Source organism: Falco cherrug, chromosome 3 (genome assembly GCF_023634085.1).
Source record: "Falco cherrug isolate bFalChe1 chromosome 3, bFalChe1.pri, whole genome shotgun sequence".
Taxonomy (NCBI): domain Eukaryota; kingdom Metazoa; phylum Chordata; class Aves; order Falconiformes; family Falconidae; genus Falco; species Falco cherrug.
In genome coordinates this window covers 108,401,857-108,426,508 of record NC_073699.1, presented here as the reverse complement: position 1 = coordinate 108,426,508, position 24,652 = coordinate 108,401,857, and the positions used below count along the sequence as shown (strand labels likewise).

The 24,652-nt window shown below is 41.3% G+C and overlaps 2 protein-coding genes across 4 annotated transcripts in view; one reads left to right on the top strand and one right to left on the bottom strand.

Annotated features, from left to right (window-relative positions):
* The window catches only part of CFAP74 (cilia and flagella associated protein 74), a 92,332-nt gene that overhangs the window by 56,627 nt on the left and 11,053 nt on the right, over window positions 1–24,652 (bottom strand). The gene's annotated exons all lie outside the window — the stretch shown is intronic.
* On the top strand, window positions 1,554–24,254 carry GABRD (gamma-aminobutyric acid type A receptor subunit delta). Of its 3 annotated transcripts, none has more exons than XM_005437810.3 (9): window positions 1,554–2,279; window positions 11,582–11,694; window positions 12,270–12,337; window positions 13,236–13,456; window positions 14,265–14,347; window positions 16,732–16,869; window positions 17,777–17,932; window positions 18,533–18,744; window positions 19,942–24,254. In XM_005437810.3, exons 1-9 carry the CDS (start codon window positions 2,212–2,214, stop codon window positions 20,239–20,241), a joined length of 1,359 nt encoding a protein of 452 aa, XP_005437867.1. In that variant the 5' UTR covers window positions 1,554–2,211; the 3' UTR covers window positions 20,242–24,254. The 3 variants fall into 3 exon arrangements, with proteins under 3 accessions (XP_005437867.1, XP_027659177.1, XP_027659178.1); XM_027803376.2 differs by having other exon boundaries at window positions 1,560–2,279; window positions 18,533–18,780; XM_027803377.2 differs by having other exon boundaries at window positions 1,561–2,279; window positions 17,780–17,932; window positions 18,533–18,780.

Sequence of the window (24,652 nt, the reverse complement as noted above, 5' to 3'; positions counted from 1 at the left end):
GTAAAACTGTTCTATTATACAGAGAGACAAAATCATTCTGTTCTGTATGTCATCCTGTAAATGCCATTAAAAACCTTTTGGCTTCCCTCCTCCAAAAAAAACCCCAAACAGTTTTCATGTAACAAACCAACTTCTTGAGTTTAAATTTAGGTCTTTTCCTTCTCAGCATGCGTTAGCTGCAGGCATGACCATTGAAATGTGCAAGGAAGGAAAAGATCAGAAAGAAAATACCCCCCCACGTCGTTCTTAAGACGTTTGTGACATAAGATCTTATGTGTCTGTGGAGGTATGTTTGTGTATGTATTGTGTACGTCTGTTCTCCTCCTGGATCCCATGGGGCTGTCATTCCCCTCACCCACCGCCCCTTAGTTGCCATTTGAAATATTGGTATTAAATGACAATAGAAAAATAAGCCTAGGAAAAGATAAATCGAGCACTTTATCACAGGTGCATCCTTTAGTTTGCTTAAGGTATCTATACATTCATTTTTGCTTTTAATTTCTTTAAAATGCCTCCTTCGCAGTGTGTCCTTTGTGGGTTGGTTTTAAAAATTGTCATTCTAGATTGAACAGTACCAAAAAGCAGAGAAGGCGGAGGAGGAGAGAAGAAAAGAGCGAATATGGAGGAGAAAATCGAGTTTGACCTGCAAGTAAAGATGAAACCGAACTCCCGGCCAGCCCGAACGGCCGGCTTCCCTGCGGACCCTGTGCGATGGGTCCCGTTCCGGAGGGGCGAGCCGCGTCCCCGAGAGGGGGAAGGCACCGCCGGGGCGGGGGCACGGCGGTACCGGGCGCCAGCGCTGCCGGCCCCCAGCAGCCGTGGCGTGCAGTGATGCCAGCCCCGCAGCAGCCGTGGGGTGCTGCCGTGGGGTGCAGCGCTGCCGGCCCCCAGCAGCCGTGGCGTGCAGTGATGCCAGCCCCGCAGCAGCCGTGGGGTGCAGCGCTGCCGGCCCCCAGCAGCCGTGGCGTGCAGTGATGCCAGCCCCGCAGCAGCCGTGGGGTGCTGCCGTGGGGTGCAGCGCTGCCGGCCCCCAGCAGCCGTGGCGTGCAGTGATGCCAGCCCCGCAGTAGCCGTGGGGTGCAGTGATGCCAGCACCCCAGCAGCCGTGGGGTGCCGCGATGCCTGGCCCCCAGCAGCCGTGGGGTGCGGCCGCGGGGTGCAGCGCTGCCGGCCCCCAGCAGCCGCGGGGTGCAGCGATGCTGGACCTCCGAGCAGCCGTGGGGTGCAGCCGCGGCGTGCAGTGCTGCCGGCCCCCCAGCAGCCGTGGGGTGCAGCCGTGGGGTGCAGTGATGCCAGCCCCCCAGCAGCCGCGGGGTGCAGAGCTGCCGGCCCCCAGCAGCCGCGGGGTGCAGCGATGCTGGACCTCCGAGCAGCCGTGGGGTGCAGCCGTGGGGTGCAGCGCTGCCGGCCCCCCAGCAGCCGCGGGTTGCAGCCGTGGGGTGCAGCGCTGCCTGCTCCCCGCAGTCACCTGAAGCGTGTCACTTCAGAGGAGCCCCTTAGCCAGCCGAGCGCGACGAGGCAGAAGTTTGTAACACCTCGGGGCTGCCTCGTTCCCTTTCCTGCCGCCAGCCGGGGCCGGCTTTCCGCAGCGAGGAGGTGGCAGCGTGCCCCCGGCAGGGTCCCCCCCCCATATTTATACGCCCTCTCCCCCCGGCGCGCTGCTCGGGGCCGGGCTGCAGCTGCGCTCGCCCCGGAGCGGTGCAGCCGGGCTTGGCGGGGGGCGGGCGGGGGCGGCGGCAGCGCTCTCCGGCACACACGGCGCCCGGGGCCCCGCTCGCCCGCCGGTGGACCTGCTCTCCATCCCGCCGGACTGCCCGTGGCCAAACCGCCTTTGCCCTTTGCGGCATCTCCCTCCTCCTCCTCCTTCTCGCCGCGATGATTCGCACAGGACGCGGCTAGTGCCCCCGGAGCGCTCCGCGGGACTCGGCTGGCCTCTCGGAGGTTATTTTGGGCAAGCAGCCGGGCGGGCTGGGCGAGCGGCGGAGGGCGGCGGGGGAGCGCTGCCGGGGCCACCCGCTGCCCGGCGCGGGTTGCCTGCATGGCTCCCGGGCACTGTAGAGACTGTGGGGGCTGCTGCTGAGCAACAATACAGTGCTTTAAACTCAACTTCTCACAGCAAGCCAGGATGGCAACACTACTGGAGCTCTGGAGCTGCCAAGGGAGCCGGGGAACCTGGGTTCTGTTTGTCACTGTCTAATAAATGGGAGTAAAATGGAATTTCTTACCTGGGTTTTTCCTGCCTTGGTTCTACTGTGCACCCAGCAGCACAGGTGTATCAGGTAAGAAAACCTCTTATCGTTCTTTTTAGACTGGCCTTTGACAGCTACTCTCTCGGTGCGGCTGGGGTGAGAAACGCCAGCTCTGGGGGGAGCCCCCAGCCTTGCCCGGGGGTGCCCCCATGTCGGGGCTGCCACTGCTTCCAGGGAGTGTTCAGTAGACAAAGGGGTCTTGACGGAAGTTTCCTCAGGAGCAGCAGTTCCTTGGGTTAATCGAGGGGGCTGTTTTTAACGGGGTGCCTGCAGAAGCCTTTTCCCGAGGGCACTTACTTTAAATCGGGGCCAGTTACTTCTTGTGATGGCACCGCACATCCCGGTGGGCTCATCCCCCCAAACAGCTCTGTAGGGGGCCTGTTCCAGCGTGAAACTCCTCCATAAACCCAGCACAGCCAGTGGGGTACTGACTGAGCATCATCGCTTGGGGCCTCCATAGCTGCAATTAAACCCCCCAAAATACAGACATTCCTTTCTAATGGGTTCATTAAGTTGTCCTGAACTTGAGACAAGAGAGACTAGCAGAAATCTTAGAAAAAACGTTTGAAGAACGCCAACCATTTCTTAAAATAATAAATTGTAAAGATATATGTTTGCAATTCTCAGTCACATTTATTCAGAAGGTGTTAGCTAGGCAACCAGCTACGTTCTCTGTATATTCTCCTACAGATCTGGAGGCTGTATGTGGAGAAAGCTTGCCATGATTATGCAATGAAAAGAGAAGGGGGAGTAAAAAAGAACTTGCTGCATGTAAAAACATGCCTACATCACCCACAGCAGAGATGGCTGTGGTATTAAAGGGGTCTTCCTACTTCTACTCTACAAACATTATTAATAGCTTCAGAGGAGTATAAGAAGCAGTGATAATTATAGTAAGACATAACATTGCTGTTATAGTTTCTGGAATTAATTAGAACTGATTTTTTCACTGGGAAGGAAAAGCATCTTGCATTAGAGGAAGTGTCAAGTCAACTGCTGTTATTCAGGACTGACATACTGATTTATCCTGTGACCTTGAATCTGTTATCCAGGGTCAGATCCTGACACCCTCATGCTCTGAAGCAATCCAGTATTACAGTGAAGGCAGAGAAAACACTGCTTATGACTTAAGGGCATCAAGATCTTGCCTATCATTTCAATGATCCTGTTTCTCTATCTGCACCTGGGCTAGGATTCAGTATTTTGGTTGAAAAGGACTGTTTGAGTATAAAAGAAGAGGGGAAAAAAAATCTAAACACGAGTCAGCCTTCTCAGCCTCTGTCTTCAAGGTCTGTTCCTAGGCACAGCAACAGCCAGGATACGTGCAACCTATAAATTGTTGGATGCAGTATTTTATATCTGGATTAATTACCTAGTTACTTGCCTTTCTTCCTCCAGTTAGACAATAGTGATGAGTTGTTTGTTGGAAATACATATACTCATGGCAGAGAGTACGGCAAGGCAAATCCTAGCTTGTGAAATTCCAACTGTTTGGTTTGTATTACTTTTCCAAATATGTCAAAGTGTAAGACATTCAGTGGTCAAAGAGAGCTGCTCTGTTTAGTACAAATTTTCTGAAGATTCAGGATTTAGTGGGGCTATGGCAGAATTGTTAATCTTGTAAAAAGTGAGTAACCTTGCTTATATGTGTACTTTTGTTGAGTTAAACAGAACTAAACCAAAATTTTATCCTTGCATCAGTAAAATCACTCACACACAGATGACCTATGAAATAATTCCTCCTGCAAGGGCCCAAGAAGCACATTAATGTCCTTATCATTCTTCCTTGGAGCTCTGTAATATGTTATTACATATAATTATTTCTGGTAAAGGATGCTTTTATGAAAAGCCGCATTTTATTAATACTTTGGTTTTATAATAATGGGTAAAACTGCCAATAGGTACATTTTATTGCTCTAATTTTGTTTTCTAAACGTAATGTGGTTCATGGTTATGATGTCAGAGGCCATACAAACCCACTAAATTCTCTGCTTGCGAGTTCTATGGACTGTATATTGACAGGTGTAAGCAAAAAGATAGTCAAAAAAAGGAAGAATATTTCAGTGAGTTCTGAACTCAGTGGTATGACGTAAGACTTCCCAAAGGCAAAACTACCTATTAAAATAATGTTAAGGTTTGGCAGAGGAGGGAAGTGGGGAATACGTGTAGCCTGCTTCCTCACAGCACTTTTGAATATCCTTCCAGGGTGCTTTAGAGAGCTGTATTTGAAGCAAGTTCTCTGTCATGTGTGCTATTTGGCTGAAGTGAGTGAATCAAATTCAGCCTCAGTCAGCACATCCTTCTCATGCCAGTGCTTTTTTCAAATAAACATTTTTAAAAAGTAGTAATTTTTGGTCCCTTTGAGACAGTGACTAGTGGCAGGAAATTGGGCATTTATATGATTGACAGCTGTCTGGGGCAAAGACTGTAGCTTCCACTATTTTATCAGAGTTTGATATGCTGTGGATGCTGCAATAATAAATGTGCCACAGTGAATGAGATCATCTGCTGAAATACACTTAGTGAAATATTTCTTCATTTATGTGGGTAAAGAGCACTATTGATAGGAGTTTTGGGGTGTATGTCTGTACTTTGTAATTCTTTACTGAAGGAGATTCTAATTCTCTTATTAAAAATAGGTGTATCTTTTATATAAGATTCTGTGACGGTTAGATAATTGCATATAATTGTCCTTCTGTTGTGTGTCTCCCTCAGCCTTTTACTTCTATTCATGGAAACAGAACAGCTTTAACATGTGAATGTATGCAGGGTGGTCCATTTTCTGTAGCTTAAAACTCACAGAGAGGAAATAAGGGCTTTGATGTTCAAAAGGTTGCCATGAATTAAGCCTAATGCTTTTTCAATTACATTTCAAAATAGAAAACACATTTACAGTGAGCTTCACTTAGAGTCAGGAATGGCAGATGGGAAGGATACACATACTGCTCTGGATAATCCTGGAGTTTGACAGAAGCCAGATTGTTCACTGACCTTGTAGGATATTCCTTGTCTTTTTCCCAACAAGAAGTTTTCTTCAGTGGCAGTGACATCTGGGACATTTGCCCCCAAAAGATTATCTCAAAGAAAATGAAATGTATCCATCCCATCCCTCAGCATCAGTCAAACTGGTATTTCCATCTACCAGGTTAAGATTCATATAACAACTATGTCACAGTCCTGCATAAAATCAGGTTAGCGATTTAAAGAAGAAACCGAAGATGCAAAAAGTGATTTTCCACAGCTTACTGCTATACATGCTTGTCAGAAGGTTAGTGCGCTCTCCCTACAAGTGTGACCTAAAGTCAGTATCTCATTGGCCACTGACGTAAAGATGCTGCTGAGCTTTTTGCATTGCTGCTACAGCTTGTGGCACTGCTGTGCCAAAATAATATTGCCAATGTTATCTCTTGTTCAGCTGCTGTAGTGCACACATTCACACAGGACATAAAGACTGTCTCTTTCCTTGGCCTAATTTAAATACCAGATATTTACTAGAAATGTTGATAAATTTCTAGCGAACATTTTCAAGCAGCGTTCTGGAGTATATTGAACGCAGGCTAATACCTCACTTGCCTGACAAACACTTTAAAGATGTGCTGTCCAAGCTGATTGATCCTTCTCCTCCAGATCACTCCACATTAGTAGAACGCAACTGTTCTGCAGCAGCTGGGAGAAAGATAGAAAGGATTTGGAGATACATGTGCTTCGTATTCTACAGCTGCTGAAAGAGGTGCATTTCCTTGCTCTGTCATTGGAGATTCATTGCTTGCAGTTGCTTTCCCTAATCCATGTCAAGGACAGTTTTGTTCAGCAAAGAAGAATTGTTCAGCAATCATAGTTTTGGCCAGTTTATCAGTGGTGACTTCCTTTCCCCTTTGTCAAGTGCACAAGAGAACTAACTGTTCTTTTCACAGTTTAAACAGCAGTAATCTGTTTTCTGCTGCTCACAACAAGCTCTGTGGAAGTGCTTGCAATGCTTAAACTCCAGGTATGGGCAGATTTAAACATATTCTCCAAAATATAGGCTTGAAATGACATGTGCACAGAGTCAGAGTGTGGATGAAAAAGCATCTTCTTCAGCTTTAGATCTGGGAATGACTTCCAGAGTGATATTAGTACTCATGACTATGTTGCCATTCTGTCAGCTAGGCATGCCACTCTGGTCTGGTGCAAAGATAAGATAAGCTTTTTTATGAGCTGTTATGCCCTTTGAATTTTAAAAATCCATCGCTTAATTTTACAAAGTCCTTTTCTCACTAGAACAAGCTTTACAGCAGCTTACATCAGGAAGTGAAGTTGCTGAATCAACTAATAGTAGTTTCCTTTCTTTTTCATCTTTATTGCTTACACTATAAAAAGTTAATCCCTTCCAACGTGTCTTTTCTATGCCGCTCTTCTTTTTTCAGGTACAATAAAAGAATAATATTTTAGGTCATATATAATCCCAACTGCTTATCAAGGATGAGTGAAATTCTCCCACCATTCTTCATGTAACTCTAAAGCACTGGATCTGATGTAGAGAAGTCTAGAGGAATGGCTCAAAGGAGTTACAACAACTGGTCTGTAACGTGCCATGAAAACAAAGGTCTGCTTCGCAAAGTTGTCATTTTTGACTGAGGACTGCTATATTACCTGCTAATATTCACACTTTTATCTTCAACAGATAAAAAAGAAATGAAAATATTATAGGCAGAATAATATTCTTGAGTGTGTTATTTCTCTTCTCCCTCAATCATCTTGAGGGACAAGAGAGGGGAATGGGAGATTTCTACTATGCTGGAGGACCTGGGATGACTTCAGACCTAAAGAGCACATGTCAGATTGACACAAGGGGAACCTGGGCACATTTACGCCCTGCTGAATTATACACCCAAGCATACAGCCCCTGCTGCATTAGTTCTTTGGTCTGTGTTATTTCCCTTGCTCTGTCAGCCTCCGTGTCAGTCTGGGTAGTTTAAAGGTAAAATATAGGTTCACAGAATGGCTGAGGTTGGCAAGGACCTCTGCTCCAACCCCCTGCTCAAGCAGGGCCACCCAGCACCAGCTGCCCAGGACCACGTTCAGACAGCATTTAAATACCGTCGAGGAGGGAGACCACAACCTCTCGGCCGCCTCTCCCAGTGCTCAGTCACCCTCCCAGTGGAAAAGTGTTCCCTGATGCTCACGCAGAACCTCCTGTGTTCCTCTGGTCCTGTCACTGGGCACCACTGCAAAGAGCCTGGCTCTGCTGCCAGAACACCCTCCCTGCACGTATCTGTGTACCCGGACAAGATCCCCCCGAACCTTCTCTCCTCCCCGCTAAACAGCCCAGCTCTCTCAGTTCTTCCTCATTTTTCCACAGAGATGCTCTAGTCCCTTAATCATCTGCATGAAAAAAAATCTAATATTAGCAGAAGCTTTTGTTAACTCAGCGATAACTGTTTGTAAATGAAACTGTAGGTTATTCTGATTCACGTATTCTCTTTGAGTATCTAGAAGCTTTTCTGTGAGCACCATGCTAGTGTGTGAGAATGGCAATAACTGAGTAATTTTGTTGCCTATTTCAAAAATTTTTTAAAATAAACCAGTAGTATAAACATCAAAAAAGTAAATCTAGCCGTAAAATTATTTCAGCTGTAATACTGTAACACTGTAATAAACCCTCCCACTAGTATTAAGTGCATATAGCTCTACTAACTTCAACACATTTGTTACACTGATGATCTGACCCTAAGGCTTTATTAATAATAGAAACAAGATTCTTTTTAATTGTGTCATGGATATTTAAGCAAAACTCCCTCTAGATTGTAATCTGCTTAAAACACACAGCAAACTACAGCCCACAGTTTTTAACCCAACTCTCTCGTTATTTTAACTTCCTTTTAGCTCTATGGCTCTCCTTAATGCCATGAAAATAGAATACGACACAGGATAACTGCTGCACACTGTAAATGCTTTTTCAAAAAGATGAGGCTCCTGGCAGTTCTTACAATGACAGTATTTCTTTTATAGCAAGTGGCTGATTGTAAGTCAGTTATCTGCGGATGAGTTCTTGATGCATGCAAGTAGCAATAACTATTGTGAAAGAGGAGCAGCAGAATTTGTTTTTATTATTTTTTCTCGGGTTGGGTACTCATAAATATACATGGTATTCTGGTTTTACAACAACTTGTACCTAGCACTTTCATACTACTGTGTACGTAGGAAGCATAAGCTAGATTCTTCCACCCTCACAGATCAGGCACACAAGATAGGTCCCTACAGTACAGTCACCTTTGGACTTGAGTATAGTTTTCAAAACACTTTGCAGAACTTGGCTGCAGTTTTAGCAACAGGAATCAAAGAGCACCACCTTCTACTGAAAAGGCAAAGAGATTTTAAGCACATACAGTCATTCAAGTGTATTGTAGTTATTCTCTCTAATCAGGAAAAGACATAAAGTATCATTCTTTACCTATAAAAGGAGTTCAGGCATTTTGCTGATTACGAATACCATTACCTATCTACGGCTGAGACAAGTTACAATAAAGTACATTTTTAAACAAAATACTTTCAACACAGTCATGTATTCTCTCATCTGCCCCAGGTCTTAATGTAAAAAAGTATTTGTTTTCTGTATTAGCTGATAGCCTTAGTATTTCCAGAAATAGGGTAGTGAATGTAAAAGAAAATAAATGAAAGTGTTCCTGAACTGCAATGTTTGATGGTATGAGAACAAAGCCATACCTTACCATCCGAAAATATAATTTCATTTAAGTAAATACTGACAGTCAGATGATTGAAAGACCAGCACATAGGAAACAGCAGTCTGATAGAAGTGTTTATATAGTTGATGAGGCCCAATAAAGAAGGAAAAAGCTCGGTCAACATCTGTTATAGATCTTCAAAGCTGTTGTCTAAATCAATTACGTTATTCCGATTTAAGTAGCTGAAAACATGGCTCGGAGTCTTCCAAGATCCTTAATCAGAAGAGATACAGGAACCTGAGAAATACCTGAGATAGTAGTTTAAGATGTACATACAGCACTGGGCTCACGGCAAGGAAACATTATAAAGGCAATTTAATATATATCCCCAATTTTAACATTTTGTGGTGAATTAATGAAGTTTCACTTCGGAGCAGTGCTGCTGTGATTTAAGGTCACTTAAGCTTTTGACAACTCCACTAATGCAAGTTTTCAGTGTCTCTACTGCTCAGAATTTATATTCCATCATAGTCCCAGAAATCCTTCCTTATATAATTGCCTCCATGCATGTGGGGCAAGAATTTTATGACCAGGTTGATCAAAGATTTTTTTTTCAGTCCCCTGTGTGAAGAAGAGTTGGTTACTGTAGGATACTCTGCTACAGTGCTAGCCATAACGGCATGTGCTGAGCTGAATGCCCAGACTGGCATATTTTGGAGAGAAAAAACATGTGCTTTATGTGGGTCAATGTCACATGAACACTCTAAGAAAAGTTATGTAAGTGCTAAGGCAGAATATGTTTATGGTATATCACTCTGCAGCCTTTCATCGATGTTTAACTAGTTTCTCTTCTGTTACTAGTGATATATATCTCTCAAATGCCATATTTATTGCTGGACTCGGTGGAAGATGCTAAAATAGTGCTCAGACAGTTTCGATATAGTACTTGCATTTAGATCCAGGCCCTTTCAAACCGCTGGCAACTTGTCTCTTAGCAAATAGTTGTGGTAGACATTGTCACAGTCCTTCATTTATCTATTCCTGTCGTGTCACTCACAATGCTGGCAAAAGGAATTATGTGAACAGGCACAGATCTTCTTCAAATGAAGCCTGCCAGCTCAGTTTAAACAGTTAATGAAGATAATATAAGCTTGACTTTGTTTAGAAAAGATTATGGAATATCCACATAATTGCTTGTACCAGGAAGGTTGAAGGGCTGTCATCTGCCAGGTGGTGGAAAATGGCAACAAGAAACTGTGCTAATGTCTTCAGGGAGCATCACTGGATCAGAAAGAAGCATATGCCTAGCACCTGAGAGATGGAGCCTTATTCCTGGGAGGGGGGCTGTGGTGTGCTGCACAAATCCAACAGCCACACGTTACCTCCCAAACAAAACCTACCACCTGTTTGCTGGCTCACTCAGGTCCAAGAGTGACTACAAAAGGACGCGTGCATTACGGCATCCCACACTCCTAACCTGAGGACAGATGGCCAAACACCCACACTGCCTGATGCTGGCAAGCACAAAACAGCACAAGCAGGTGAGCTGGGGCCCTCCCAGCATGATGGAACCATCCATAGATGCCCAAAACTCTGGGGCACCTGTGGGAAGGTGGAGTGGGACCGCGACATTTCAGTGCTATGGATACCTCACTCAGTGCTCAAGACCACGGACAGGAATGGCCCCAAATCCAGACCCATAGTCAGGACTTGCCCCTGCATTCCTAGGATCCATGGAGCACACCTCAGGTCCCAGGACAATGGCCAAAGCCTTCAGGCTCACCACTATGGGCAGCTCCTCACACTGCAGAGCCATGAGCCCCTCTTGAGGTCTCGGGAGGCTCCTGAGTCCCCTGGACCACAGGCAGCCACCTCTTTGGCTCAGAATGCAGGGGAACCCCTGGGACTTTGGGGACCTGTGGACAGCACCTCCTGAGCTCCCACCACTGCTGCTGCACCCCACGTTCGGGTCCAACCGTGGGCAGCTCTGTGCTGGCTCGGGCACATGCCCCTCAGTGCTCCTGTGCTTTCAGCTGGTCACTTTTTAAGCAAGATCCCCTTTTTGACCCTATCTTTGCAGTTTTCATGTATTTATACACCTTCTGTTAGCATTGCTTTTCACATTTCCAAGGCTCAATGGTACTTTTCACGGTATTGAAGATGTTAAATTCAAATTCCAGCTGTATAATTTTTACTGTTTTCCCATCAGATTTGACAATGTACCAGCCTTCTTGATCTCAGCTGTTCCATAGTGGTACTAGGAGCCGTCACAGCTGCTGTGTCCTGCTACCCAGATAGCTGCATTTCAGCATCCACAGCTGCATTTTATGCAGTATACAAAGTATCCTGGTTTCTCTCATGCTTTCTTCATATTTCTTAGTCTTTTTTTTGCTACTTCTTTTTTTTAAAAGAAAAAACCTTAAAAAAGTACACACTTGTATTTTAGGAAGAGAGCATAGTCTTGCCTGAAATATGTTTTGATTTAAACAGCAATATCTGAAATGGTTTTCCTATCTATATACGGTATTTTTTCACTAAATTACCAGTAACTGATTATATTGTAGGTGGTCTCTGGTGTAAAAGAAGTCAATATATCTTCCGTTTTCTGTTATTCTTCTGTTTGTAAACATGGCCAAGTTTTAAAAGATACTTGTTCTCTTCACCTAGAGCTATGAGTGACATCGGAGATTACATAGGTTCCAACATCGAAATATCCTGGTTACCCAACCTGGATGATTTGATGAAAGGGTATGCACGTAATTTCAGGCCTGGGATTGGAGGTGAGACTTTCAGAATAATGTCTCTTTTGTTTCTTACAGTCCCTCTACCCTCTGATGTTTATGTGAACTTCATCCTCTACAGGATTAAAAGGTTGCGATTATCTATTACTTGAATACTTGAAATAATACGAATCAAAAATTTGCTTGAATTTGAAAAAAGACAGACTGTACAACAGAATTTGCAATGCAGTTTTCGTGCTTATACAGTTCTTAAATCACTGATACCTAAATTGAAGGAATGTTGGATTACATTAAATGGCAATAATTTCTCTTTGCTTGAAGTCATGCTGTCTTAAATTAGATGATGTGGTTTCCAGAAAGGATTCCATAATTTTCAGTAGCTGTGATTAGATCTCATGTCCTTTATAGTGAAGCGAGGTGTTCTGTTGGAAATTGAGGATGCAATCTGTAAAAGACTTAAATCTTTTGCTTTAAGGTAGATGGAAAGCATACTTTATCATGGGAAACACTTTCATGAATTCGCTCTGTATGAAAGAATTAACAGACTTGGGTCATCTATATTTTTATAGGTACTATGATGATGTAAATTACCCCATTCAAACATTTTTCCTCAGGTCCTCCTGTTAATGTTGCTCTCGCAATTGAAGTAGCCAGCATTGACCACATCTCAGAAGTGAACATGGTACGTTATCAGTTACACCTACCAAGTTGTGAATGTATGTACTGCAATGACAGGAAGTGTAGAAAACATTCAATAGAGAGATAGTTGATCCCCAGCATGTTCGGAGTGAAGAAATTGCCACAAGAAGAGACTGAAAAGAACAAACACTGTATTTTAAGACATGGGCAGAGTCCATTCTGACAGACACTGGCAATTACAAGAATCTGGACATGTGTAAGTCACTAAGATTTCTTAGTACAGTTAGCAAAATTGGATCTGTGCAGTGCTTACTAACAAAAAGCCTCATTTTAAACATGAACACCAACTTCAAATTCCCTTTCACCACAGATACTTCCAAAAAGAAGTGAAGGGAACGATTGTTGTGAGGTGCTCCTCACTTTTAAGTAAACACTTTCCCATAAAGCAGTGGAGTATTAACAACTTACAAATCACATAAACATGTGTAGGCATGGATTAACTGCATCTCTGAAACACAATAGATTTAATTTCAAAACATAAACTTTAGCTTTCTCTCTATCCTTTCCTTTCATGACAGTGAGTAAATTCACTCATTTTTTTAGTTTTGCTTTAAAAAAAACCTTCCAAACCAAAAGCTGTACTTGTGGAGCTATATAAACTGATTTTCTTCATTAAGACATATGCAACTCTTGCAACATGTTATATACAACACTGGCATTGAATCACTTTTTCATATCTTGGTTTTATCCATGGTAGAAACATATGACAGAAATCAAAATGCTTGGGCAGCTCTACGGTTGACTGAATATAAAAATACTTATTTGCACTGGAAGCAGTTAATATGTTTCTAGGCTAACACAATGATTTCTGACCAACTCCCAAGACATGATTGTTGTATTTGTTTAGCATCACTTTTTAATTGGGATTTCTCTTGTCATAGGAATATACCATGACAGTATTTTTGCACCAGAGCTGGCGAGATGACCGTCTGTCTTACAACCACACCAATGAAACTTTGGGCTTAGACAGCCGGTTTGTGGACAAGCTCTGGTTGCCAGATACTTTCATAGTAAATGCCAAGTCTGCTTGGTTCCATGATGTGACTGTGGAAAACAAACTTATCAGGCTGCAGCCAGATGGAGTCATTTTATACAGCATCAGGTGAGTGAAAAAGAGTGCAAGTGTAATCTATTATGTATTAACTTTTTGAACACACTATAAAGGAATCACTCAGTTTTCCTAGGGTGACTTCCTAAAATAATTATTCATTTAAAATGGAAGTAGTAGTGACTCCTATCAGAGATCCCTTTGCTTCACAAAGATTGCACTGCCAGGAGGGTATCTTTGGAAACATATGCATTTTCCACTGCATAACCACTGATCACTTTCAGAATGTGGAGATAAGTATCTTACAACTATTCAGTCACCGGGCGAGGAGATGCTGAATACAGAGTAAAGATTCTGTTCTCTACTCTCTCACTATTTTCCAAGGGAACTATAAGCCTGATTTATCCTCAACTTCCCCGTCTTTCAAACAGAGAAAGTAGTATTTCCTCCCTTTGGAAGAGTGTTCTTGTTAGAACTCAGTAACTATATTTACAGTTAATTGTGTAATGTTTGAAAAAATAACAAGTGTGTATCTTTGAAATTGTAAGTCCAAAGTCACCCTTAAGGTACTGGTAGTGATCTTGGGGACAGTGGAAGGAAGTGGATTTGACTCAGAAAAGTCCTTTTTATCATCAGAAGTAGCTGAAGCCTCCTCTGACATTAGACAAGTCATTTGTTCTTTCTGCGATTTCCCCCCACCTTTGGGTTTCCCACAGACTTAGTAAAGGCAATAGCCATGAGGATTTTGAAAACGTTTCCTGTACTAGTATTAAGGTTTCAAAGTCTTTGATTTAGTCTTTCACGTTCTGAGGAAAAGGCTCGATCAGAATGTAACTAACTGGTGTTCACTTGCTTGGAACAGGATTACCTCAACAGTGGCCTGTGACATGGACCTTTCCAAGTATCCCATGGATGAGCAAGAATGCATGTTGGATTTGGAGAGCTGTAAGGGCTGAGTACAGTGTTTCATATAACCTATATTTTGTTTAAAGCCTGCACATATGGTATTTAGCTTGCTGAAGTTTGCTGGGGTGCTTCTGCTTTAGTCAATGAAATGTAAGTGGTGCCTTAGGAATTAGAAATAAAGGCTACAAACATGAACCTCTTAATTCTCTGTGTTGGACACTAGGCTAGGGACTTTTCAATAGCAGTTCAGCTGTGATCCAATTCAAAACTATAGATTTAATTTAGTGAAGATGAACAACCTACAGCCTTGCTGACAAATGTCTGGAACTTTGTGCCTGACATAAAACTAGTGCAATTGGGACAGTCACTAGCATTACTGAGGTTTGCATCAAATCCAGTGAGAACTAGTAGAGAAGCCCACAGGCAAAATCTGATGTGCTATTTTTTCTTCATGAGAAAACAGGAAAAAGAAAGAACTCCCTGCTTTTAATGAATGTCATTGTGACTAACACTTACATAGCTGTTTAACTTGCCTAGGCATTCCTGTATCTGTTACACAGAAACCAATCAGAATACTGCATGGATGGGCTTAAATTAATTTGTACTCACAAAGGAGGGTGAAGAATAAGTTTGTATTTTGTCCAACCTGTATTTTACGTACAATCAGCATGTAATTCCCATGAGACTTAATACTTTTGAATGAAATTCACCACTGACACAAGCAGGGGCCACCCCATCAATGGCAATGAATCCGGCCTTTTGTGGGTTTTATGTCAAGGAGTCGACAGGTCCCGAGGGTTCCAGAGTTTTGTGAATAGCAGCTTCTGAACAGATCCCTGGCCTATTAATGCAAGTTTTTATATATATATATATATATATATATATATGTATATATATATATTTTTTTTTAGCACTGACTTTGTTTTATAGGCAATTAACCACAATACCATTTTATCTTGTCAAAAATAGCAATCTACAGTTTTACTTACGTTATCACCAAATGCAGAGGCAGCAGACAGTGAACCAGCAATCGGTTCTCTCTCCCAGCAAGTTCTCTAGGGAATTTTGGTGGTGGTTGAATTTTTTAATTGAATTTGACGGGTTTGATTTCAGTGAAACAAACATGCAGAAATAAAGCTCATTAAACAAGTGAATGATTTAGTAGTAAGCTGTCCATTAACAGCAAAACTAGCAAAGATCGATTTCCTATGGATTTGCATATTACATACATTTCTTCATACGTGTTTCCCCCCTTCTCTCATGTCCCTGGTGCCCTGCACCTCTCCTAGGTGTTACCTTCCAGCTGGCACCCATGCCAAACTGCAGTCTGATTTTATACTGCATGCCAAACTGCAGTCTGATTTTTAATAGGCCGATGTACACGTGATTATCGAGCTAGCTGGTGCATGTCAGAATGGACATGGGTCTGGGTTATACAGCTGTTCTCTAATCGCATGCACAAGTTTGATTTTCTGTTCTCTACACATCATGCCATACAAAACTTCCAAGAATCTAGAATTTCAAGAATCAGGAAATCAAGAATTTGGAACCTTTACCTTTTTGTCATTTTGGTCTGAAAATATTAAAGAGGTTCAAAAGCTGTTAGGAGGAGAACTGAGAGAAAAACAATGCATAAGCAGTTTGCATAGATCTTGTTTTCTTATTGAACTGCTTTAAGGCTGGGGGGTGGGGGTGGTGCTGACAGTTGTTTCCATGAGTGGGGATTCGTATGAACAATTCAGCAGCATACTTTACTTTCATGCAGTGTCCATTTGAAAAAGCCCTGTAGGGCTTGGAAGGGGAGAGACAGAGCCAACTGGACACATTTTTTGAGGACACCAGGAGAATCCCTGACAAGGAAACCTGTTTCCTTGACGCTGCCTGACTGGTACAGAGTACCTATCTCATAAAAATCGATGTGAGAACTTGGCAATAGACTTGCAGTCCAGAATTACTCTCTGATCTGTTTTCACTAGGATCGGCATAGACAGATTAGGTGTGGTAATTATTTTCTTTTACCAGCAGAAATTTCTGTGACTCTTGAGATCCAAGCACAGTGCAGGGGTAAGTAGGCTAGTTTGAGTGCTACAGTAACTGTTACTTTTCAGTATGCAAATGAGCTTTTTAAGAGATAATCTGAATATTTCTCATGACACTGAAGTGCATTGTGCCATACCACATATCACATATTGCCAGTCAGTGTGAATTGGCTTAGATTATTCTCCCTGCAGGAAAGCTACCCCAATGTGACACTGGCAACGCTGATGTTGCCAGGACAATGAATTATCCAGACTGAGTCACAGCATGTTTGCAATGGGACTGATCACAACTAGCGTAGCAGAGGAATTAGAGGAATTCCACTGTTGAGTCCCCCAAGTTGTTTCTTCCTCAAACTTTGTGCTTATTCAGCTTTCTTTTGGCAGATGGCTACTCTTCAGAGGACATTGTCTACCACTGGTCAGAAAACCAGGAGGAGATCCATGGGCTAGATAAGCTGCAGCTTGCTCAATTCACGATTACCAACTACCGCTTCACAACAGAAATTATGAACTTCAAATCTGGTAACAGGATCTCTCTTCAATTCAGGGACAGTATCTGACTTTTCCTTGCATAGGGAAACCTCCTATATCTATAATAGAAAATCCTTCTTCTTAAGTAATTTAAGAACCTGTCAGGTTTCTGATAAGAGTTTTCTTAAGCTTACACTTGTAAAAAATGCCAGCCTTCGCTGAGCCTTCAGGTAGCCACTGTAGCATATTATGCCCTTTAGCTTGGTATGCTTGACAAAATACTGCGTGGAATAGCCAGACAGCACCTGATAAAAAACATTTGAGGTATAGCTCACATTTCTTGACCTAATTTGCAACTAAATTTGCAGCTAAAGAAAAATTTCCATTGACCCTGATGTTACGTGGCTTATGACGTACAGTCAGACCATTCTAATTCTATCCAGTAGAAGTCAGCGGTGTATATGCGTAGCATTGGGTTTATTGCAATGTTTGTAAAAGACTGGAGTAATTTCTTTCCTGCTGATTTTTCATCCTCTTTCATGTATTCAGATTCTCATTTATGCTGCACATCTCCTCTAAGCTCTTTTTTGAGTTTGAAATTAACTTGGCCTTTTAAAAAATCTAAATTTAGTATCTGGAGGACTTTCTACAGCAGATGATAAGACAGTACACATTTTGAAGCAATACTGTTATTTGAGAAGACTCATGATTTTATTTTCAGATCTGGCATTGATATGACCTGAGACAAATAATTTGACCTATTCTTAGCTGATGAGAACTGTGGTATTTGTGCAGGGTTTACGAAGACTAATTGAACATTCAAAAAAGCTTTTTGTGATCTTGTCCGAAATATGTTTAAGAATGTCGATCTGTGTCATTATATGAAATGTTATTTTGAATATCAGTTTAACTGCAATTCTCACAGTCAGAGTCCTTCTCTGTCTGCTCTTTTTTCCAGCAGGTCAGTTTCCCAGGCTCAGTCTCCACTTTCATCTTCGACGAAATCGAGGAGTTTACATCATTCAGTCTTATGTTCCTTCTATCTTACTAGTGGCCATGTCGTGGGTATCCTTCTGGATCAGTCAGTCAGCTGTGCCTGCCAGAGTGTCATTAGGTAAAACAGATAGTTAGGGGAACTAACAGGGGAGGGGTATGCTGATGCTGTAATTATGCTCTCTAATAATTCTCATTTTCTGTGAAGGTGCATTTATGAATATACTATGTTTACATCTGCAGAAGGGATGATCCTTTAAAAGATTTCCCTCATGTTTTAATTTCTGTCATGCTATCAGAGCAGCTGCCTCAGTAAAGAACAGAAAATAACCAGGGTTAAAAGCAACAGTGAATATGAGGCAGATGTATGAAAGAATTGATTTGAAGGAACTGGGACAGTGACAAAAAAATGTTCCTAGAGCTTGTGGATCTGCTTGCCTGAGTAAGGGTTGCAAGTCTAGATGCCAACGTTTTCGAGGGTTAAGTCTTCTGGTTTTGTCTGTGCTGATCTAGAACAGAACCAAGGATAACATGTTCAAAGCTTCCTTAGTCATTCATACAAATGCACAGTTTTTTACAAGCTCTCCTGTTCTGAAAATCAGAAGGCATAAAATTAGGAGGCTTCTACTGTGAAAATATTCCTCAGCTTCAGCTTAGTAAGTACACTTATTGTGGTGTATACTGTGAAACCTAAAGTAAAATTTCTCATGCTACACTGCAGGTATAACTACCGTTCTTACTATGACTACACTGATGGTCAGCGCCCGATCTTCGCTTCCACGAGCATCTGCCATCAAGGCGCTTGATGTTTACTTCTGGATTTGCTATGTGTTTGTCTTCGCTGCACTGGTAGAATATGCATTTGCACATTTCAATGCTGACTACATGAAAAAGCAGAAGAACAAGATAAAGGCGAGAAGGCAGAGTGGAGAGGTCAGTAAGATAAAGGCGAGAAGGCAGAGCGGAGAGGTCAGTAAGTGTAATACTGTGAATAACTTTGCAAAAGCAATCACCCTGCATCATGATCTTTTTCTCCTATGGAAGCAAATTCTTCTACTTCTTTTGAAAGAAAAAAATATCCTGATTCATTCGTCACATTAATATGACAAGCAACCAAATGCAACTGCTAATTTGCCTTTGAGCATGGTTAGCACTAAAGACAACATATTCTTACATGGTTTGCTGCTGTATTTAAGATGGGAAATGCAGAAAAAGAGAGAATGAATAAGAAGAGAGGCAAAGCATGTCTTGAGCCAAATTTGTACATCTTACACTTTGAGAGTATATTTAGACCCTTTGATATTTGTCCAGTCCTCAGTGTAAGATACAGTAACTTTGAGTTGCTCCTGTAGGGTCAGGGCAAACTCATTACAACAGTATTACAGGAGATGGGGGAGAAAGGCCTTTTTTTAGGAGGTGTTCTTCAGTAGCTAGTTCTGCTAAGACTCTTAGCTCTGCTACAGCCTAATAAAATGCTGTCAGCAAACCGAAAATCAGGCCTGTAGTCTTCAGTGTTGTCCTCTGGAGACCACATTTTTATGCCCAAGCTGCCTATGGTAAATACAGATATAATTAGCCTGGTTACATAGGTAGGAAGCCCAGTGAAAACAAAGGAGTACGTAGGTGAATTTTCTTCCATGAACTCCAGATGCACTTTCCTGCTTTCTTCATGTACATATATGTGTGTTAGTGATGGAGCACGGTGAATTCATTAAGGTTTTATTAAGCCGTAGCGAATATGATTGATCCATGTTCATTTTCTGTCCCACCTCCACATTCTCTCAGCTTTGACAAGAGCCTGAGAACTGCCTATTGGCCACACAATGTGATAACTGTCTCCTTCATATATTTTTTTATATATCTATATATAAAATATATATGTATTATAGCCAGTCAATTATCTTCAGTCAGGAGGGCCTAAGCATGCTGTCTCAATGGTGCTTCAGTAATTCAGAGCATGTAAAATTATAACCAGAATTTAGATGTGATAAGCAAGTAATAAGTACCATTCAGCATTTATGAGTCTCACAGGTATTTCTTCATGTCAGTATCATGGTCAGGCTAGCTTGGATGAAGTACATACCTATGCCCTAGAAATTGCTCTTATAGGCTCTCCTCTTTCCTTTGCAGATAAACGTGAAGAATGCCATCGTTCTGTTTTCCCTTTCCATAGCTGGTGTGAACCAGGAACTGGCCATTTCCAATAGGCAGCACCGAATTCCCAGAAGCCTGCCTGGATCATATGGCACAATAGAAATAGAAACTGGAGAGACAAAACAGCAGCACATAATGAAACTGGATAAAAAGAGTGGTCTGAAGTCCCTCTTTAAGCCCATTGATGCTGATACCATTGATATATATGCCAGAGCCGTGTTCCCAGCAGCATTTGCAGCAGTCAATGTTATATACTGGGTTGCGTACACGATGTGAAAAAAAAAAAAAAAAAAAAAAAAGAAAGAAAGAAAATTCATGTGGAGAGCTACAAAATGAACAATAGCTTTGGACTAAAAAGCCCTTGCTGTAACTGTATTGATACATGTCTTCTCAAAATATTTTCCAACAAGCTTGAGACACTTCTAAAGTCAAGAGAGTCCTGCTACCAATTCCTACTAAAAGCAGCAATTTATTACTGGTCTGATTTGATACAATAATAGCTGTACTCTGCCAAACAATCCCAGCTCCTTATTTCCTGTATTACCATAAGACAGTTTTACATATGTACATACTGCAGCAAAAGTTTAAATCTTAAATTACCATGTTTTTCCTTCACTTTAAAGGTTGATCAGTAATGAAGATTTGGCTTTTCACACTCAGATAATTTCTTTTTTTGTAATGGAAGAGCTAATTCCTTACTTCCACATGACTGATTTTCTGCATCTGGCCTTCTGTGGGATGGTCTAGGTTTAACAGGAGTGCTGAAGTTGGAGTTTTTAATCATAAAAATCTCATGAACAAAGTAAAAGAGAATACAGGAGAGTGGAGACTTTTTCTTAAATTATTTGTCTTGGATAAATTATTGAAAACATTTCAATGCTCTTAGTCACAGCATGAAATAAAATATACTACGTAAAATTCTACTGAATTGTTAATAATGACTGTATTACATTTCAGATCTAAGCTAATGAAAGTTTAAACACTTAAACACATTAATGTTTATTAGTTTAATAGGCCCCAAAATAGATGAAATTATTTAGAAACACAGGGAAAGCTCAGGCTTCCTATGTTGGATTGGGAAAAATTTTAAAGGTGCTTGATAATGAAATAACTCAGATTCCATTTTCAGGAAAGACTTTAGAATTCATTCTGTTAATTTTTAGTGAATGTCTACCATGTGTGCCTCTGAAAATATCCTTTTTGCATCTGTCCCTAAATAGCCGAGTGAAGTAAAAAAATGTCGTAACTGGCTTTAAGTTACTTGGTTGCTTTGGATATTCTTGCCATTTTTATTCAGAGGCTGATTTAATATGTTAGGTCTCTTCACTTCCATTATTTGAAATTTGTGGGTATTTGCTGCCTAATTCAGGACTAGATTCTCTCACCCAACTCATGCAAAATAACACTGTTCTGTAAATAATTCCAGTGAGCTCAGCAAATGAATTCACAACAGTATTCACAACAAACATAAGTTTCACAATTAATCTTTAAAAAACTCCACAGTAAATATATTGGGGTATGGATTAAAACAACTGAAACACTGTTAGTATAGGAAACCAATGTCAGGCACTTCAAAAGGGAAATTGTTTTTTTGAGGATTTTGTTGCCTTGAGAGTGAGAGGTGGTTTTAAATATAGAGGCTGACATAAAAGAAAATATGAAAAGAGAGAGGGAGGGAAAGACTAAAGCAAAGAAAGTGGTTGAAAGGTATGATGGAAGGGAGCATGGGGAGGTGCAAGGTTGAACAAGCTAAAAACTGTACGTAAGAGAAGAGCTGCACTGGGATTTGAAGATGGGGATCTCGAACATAGTGGCTAATGATTAATAGTTGAATTGCAATAAGGATGAAACAAGCATCTGATCACAGTGGAGTGTGGGCACATTCCTCCTGCCTTACTTCTCTGTGACATATGGTTTGATTTCATATGACCAGCACTGAAAGATAGAGCATTTTAACACAGATTCATAACTTAAAATTTGTTCAGTATCACTGAAGTAAGAGAATGCTTTGAAGAAAAAATAATGATGCTGAACTGAGCTATAACAGAAAATAAGCTCCCGTGGTATTTCAGACTTAGGTTCACCTCAGTCTTTAGCTTCTGTTATAACAGAAAAACTATCTGCCGAGAGTGTGCTTGAAAGCACAAACTAACATCGAACTGTAATTGTTCCACAACGTTCTCACCAGTCTAGCCCTGGACTGAGACACCCAAATTTTGCTCCAAGATCTTGCCACTGACTTCGGGGAATCTCAGTTAATTCATTTCACTGCATCATCTGCAAAATTGATACAATGATACTGATTTCTTTCCTATATCTTTGAGTTTTACAGAAGAAAAACCCTTCAGGAGAGACAGAAACTCTTACCCTCCAACTAGGTAAGTGCATCCAACTAGTACTTATGATGCTATTTGCCATAGTTTCTGAATTAAAGCAAAATATTAATTTAATTCACCTCATCCAGAAAGCTCATGAAATTCTGCATCTCCTTCCATATTACGCAGGTAATCAGGCTTCTTTTTCCTCCTGCTTCTCCTCTTCCTATATTTTTCTTGTGTTTGTTCCTGATGTTGATGAAATTCTACATTACAGAAATACACAATTTTTTTCTAAGTGTGTTTTTGGTCATAATCACTTTCTCCCCAAGGAAGTTCAACCTCTCCTGCTCTCTTCTGAATCATTCTTGCTGTTTTATATAATGATTAAGTGCAGAGTGGAATAAAACGAGCACAAGCATGACTTTACAATGTGTTTTCCTTACTACGTTGTTGCTTTTTCCATGGTCCTGGGTCAGGTCCTTGACGTATCTTAAGTTCCCTTTCTACCTCTCCTTTCAGCTTAAAACCAAACTTTTTTTCAGTTTACGGCTGACCTGATTCTTGTCTAGCCTTGGATGCCTCAGAAGTTTAAATTTAACTCTTGGATGATGCACTTCTATAGGCAAGGTGAGATTGTAGCAAGTCTGAAATACTCTGCTCAGCACTTTGAACAGTATCACCACAACAATATTACACCCTTTAGAAAGGCCATAGTGCCTTATTCTTTTCTGTTACATTTACATAAATCAGAAATAATCTTCGGTTTAAAATCAGTAGATTAACTACTGCTGCAGAAAGTAGAATCTAACTTTTTTGTATCCTGCTTGTTTCTCTAGCTATTAGTTTATTACATTGCCTGTCAGGGTCAGTATCTACTACTGATAGTATCTACTACTTCAGTATCTACTGAAATTATTGACTAAATTCAGCTGAAGAAATACTCGCAGCAAGTTCCTATGGAGTATAAATCATAAGAAAATAATTCATGATTTCGGAATTAAAGTTGTTAAAGAGCAGAGAACAAAGCATTGACCCAGTCCCACTAGTGTGCACTGGCTGGTTATTTGGAGTACTTAGCAAGAAGGAGGAGGCAAATATTATGAAGGCAATGTCTAATCTAATTATTTCAGCAGTAATAGTTTGTAATTGTGCACCTGACATAACTCCTTACATTGAAGCCAACTGAGTAATCACATGGGGTTATTGGACAAAATTAGTTGCTTCTCCATCTGGGAGACAGTCATGGGCTGCGTGCCCTGCTGACTTCTTCAAAAGGTTTATTCAGTGAATTTGTTCTCTAGTTTGACTGCTGATCTTCAAGGTGCACAGCTCAGTTGTGACTAATCAAAGCAAAGGTGATAGAAATCTTTTCCTCACAAAAATACCCCAGCCAGAATGCTAGACTATCACAATGTTGGAGACAGAAGCATAAATAAAGGGGAAGACATTGCAGGCACTCAGAAATGTGCACTGTGAGCATACATATGGCAATTGTGTCCATTTCAGGAACAAGGTGACTCAGAGGGGAGAACAGGTGTTTCAGCTACTGTTACTGCACTTGCATGAGTAGCACAAGACAAAACACCTCCATCATCAAGAGTGGGATTTTCTTAAATCTGTTTCCAGAGCCAGAAATAGAAAAGTCAGATGCCATTCAAACTCTTTCAAGGAGAAACTTCAGTACAAGAGTATGGTGTAATGACTGGAGTTTTGCATAAATTTGAATCTTCTGTATTTTTGCCTGTGCTTTATTTGTATTTTTTTATTATTTGAAATCATCATACTTAAAAATCATCAAACATTAGTATGCTAGACATATTAACACCTAAAGACAATGACCTATTCAACTCTAATTTCATTATGCCCTTAATAAACAGAATTTGATGTCAGTTGAATGCTGACTTTGGATGGGTTCTACTAGTGCCAAGGAGGGGGGGGAGAAAAAAAGTGTGTGACAGATAAGAAGGCACTTTTTCTGTGCTGTACCTGAAAGCATTTGTATTCCTTCCAGCAATTTAGAATACTGCTCTATGGACTGGCGTGTCTGTGAGAAAGAGTGGGATATGTGTTAATGTAATCATTCTAAATGTGAAGTGTTAATAAAATGTAGATATACAGAAACTGGAGCTTCTATAAACAGACAAAATAGACATTCCAACTATTGAACTGGAAGATAAAATGCATTAGAAGGAAAATCAAAATAACCTCAGAGATTTCATCCCATAATGAAATCCTGCCTATTCAGTGCCCAGGGGCTTGTAAAACTCTACTTTGGCCTTGACAACAGAAGAGAAAGTACCATTCTGTATTCATGAGGGCTTTCTGTGGGGCACTTATGCAGACGACTTTATTTATGTTAAAAAATTGCT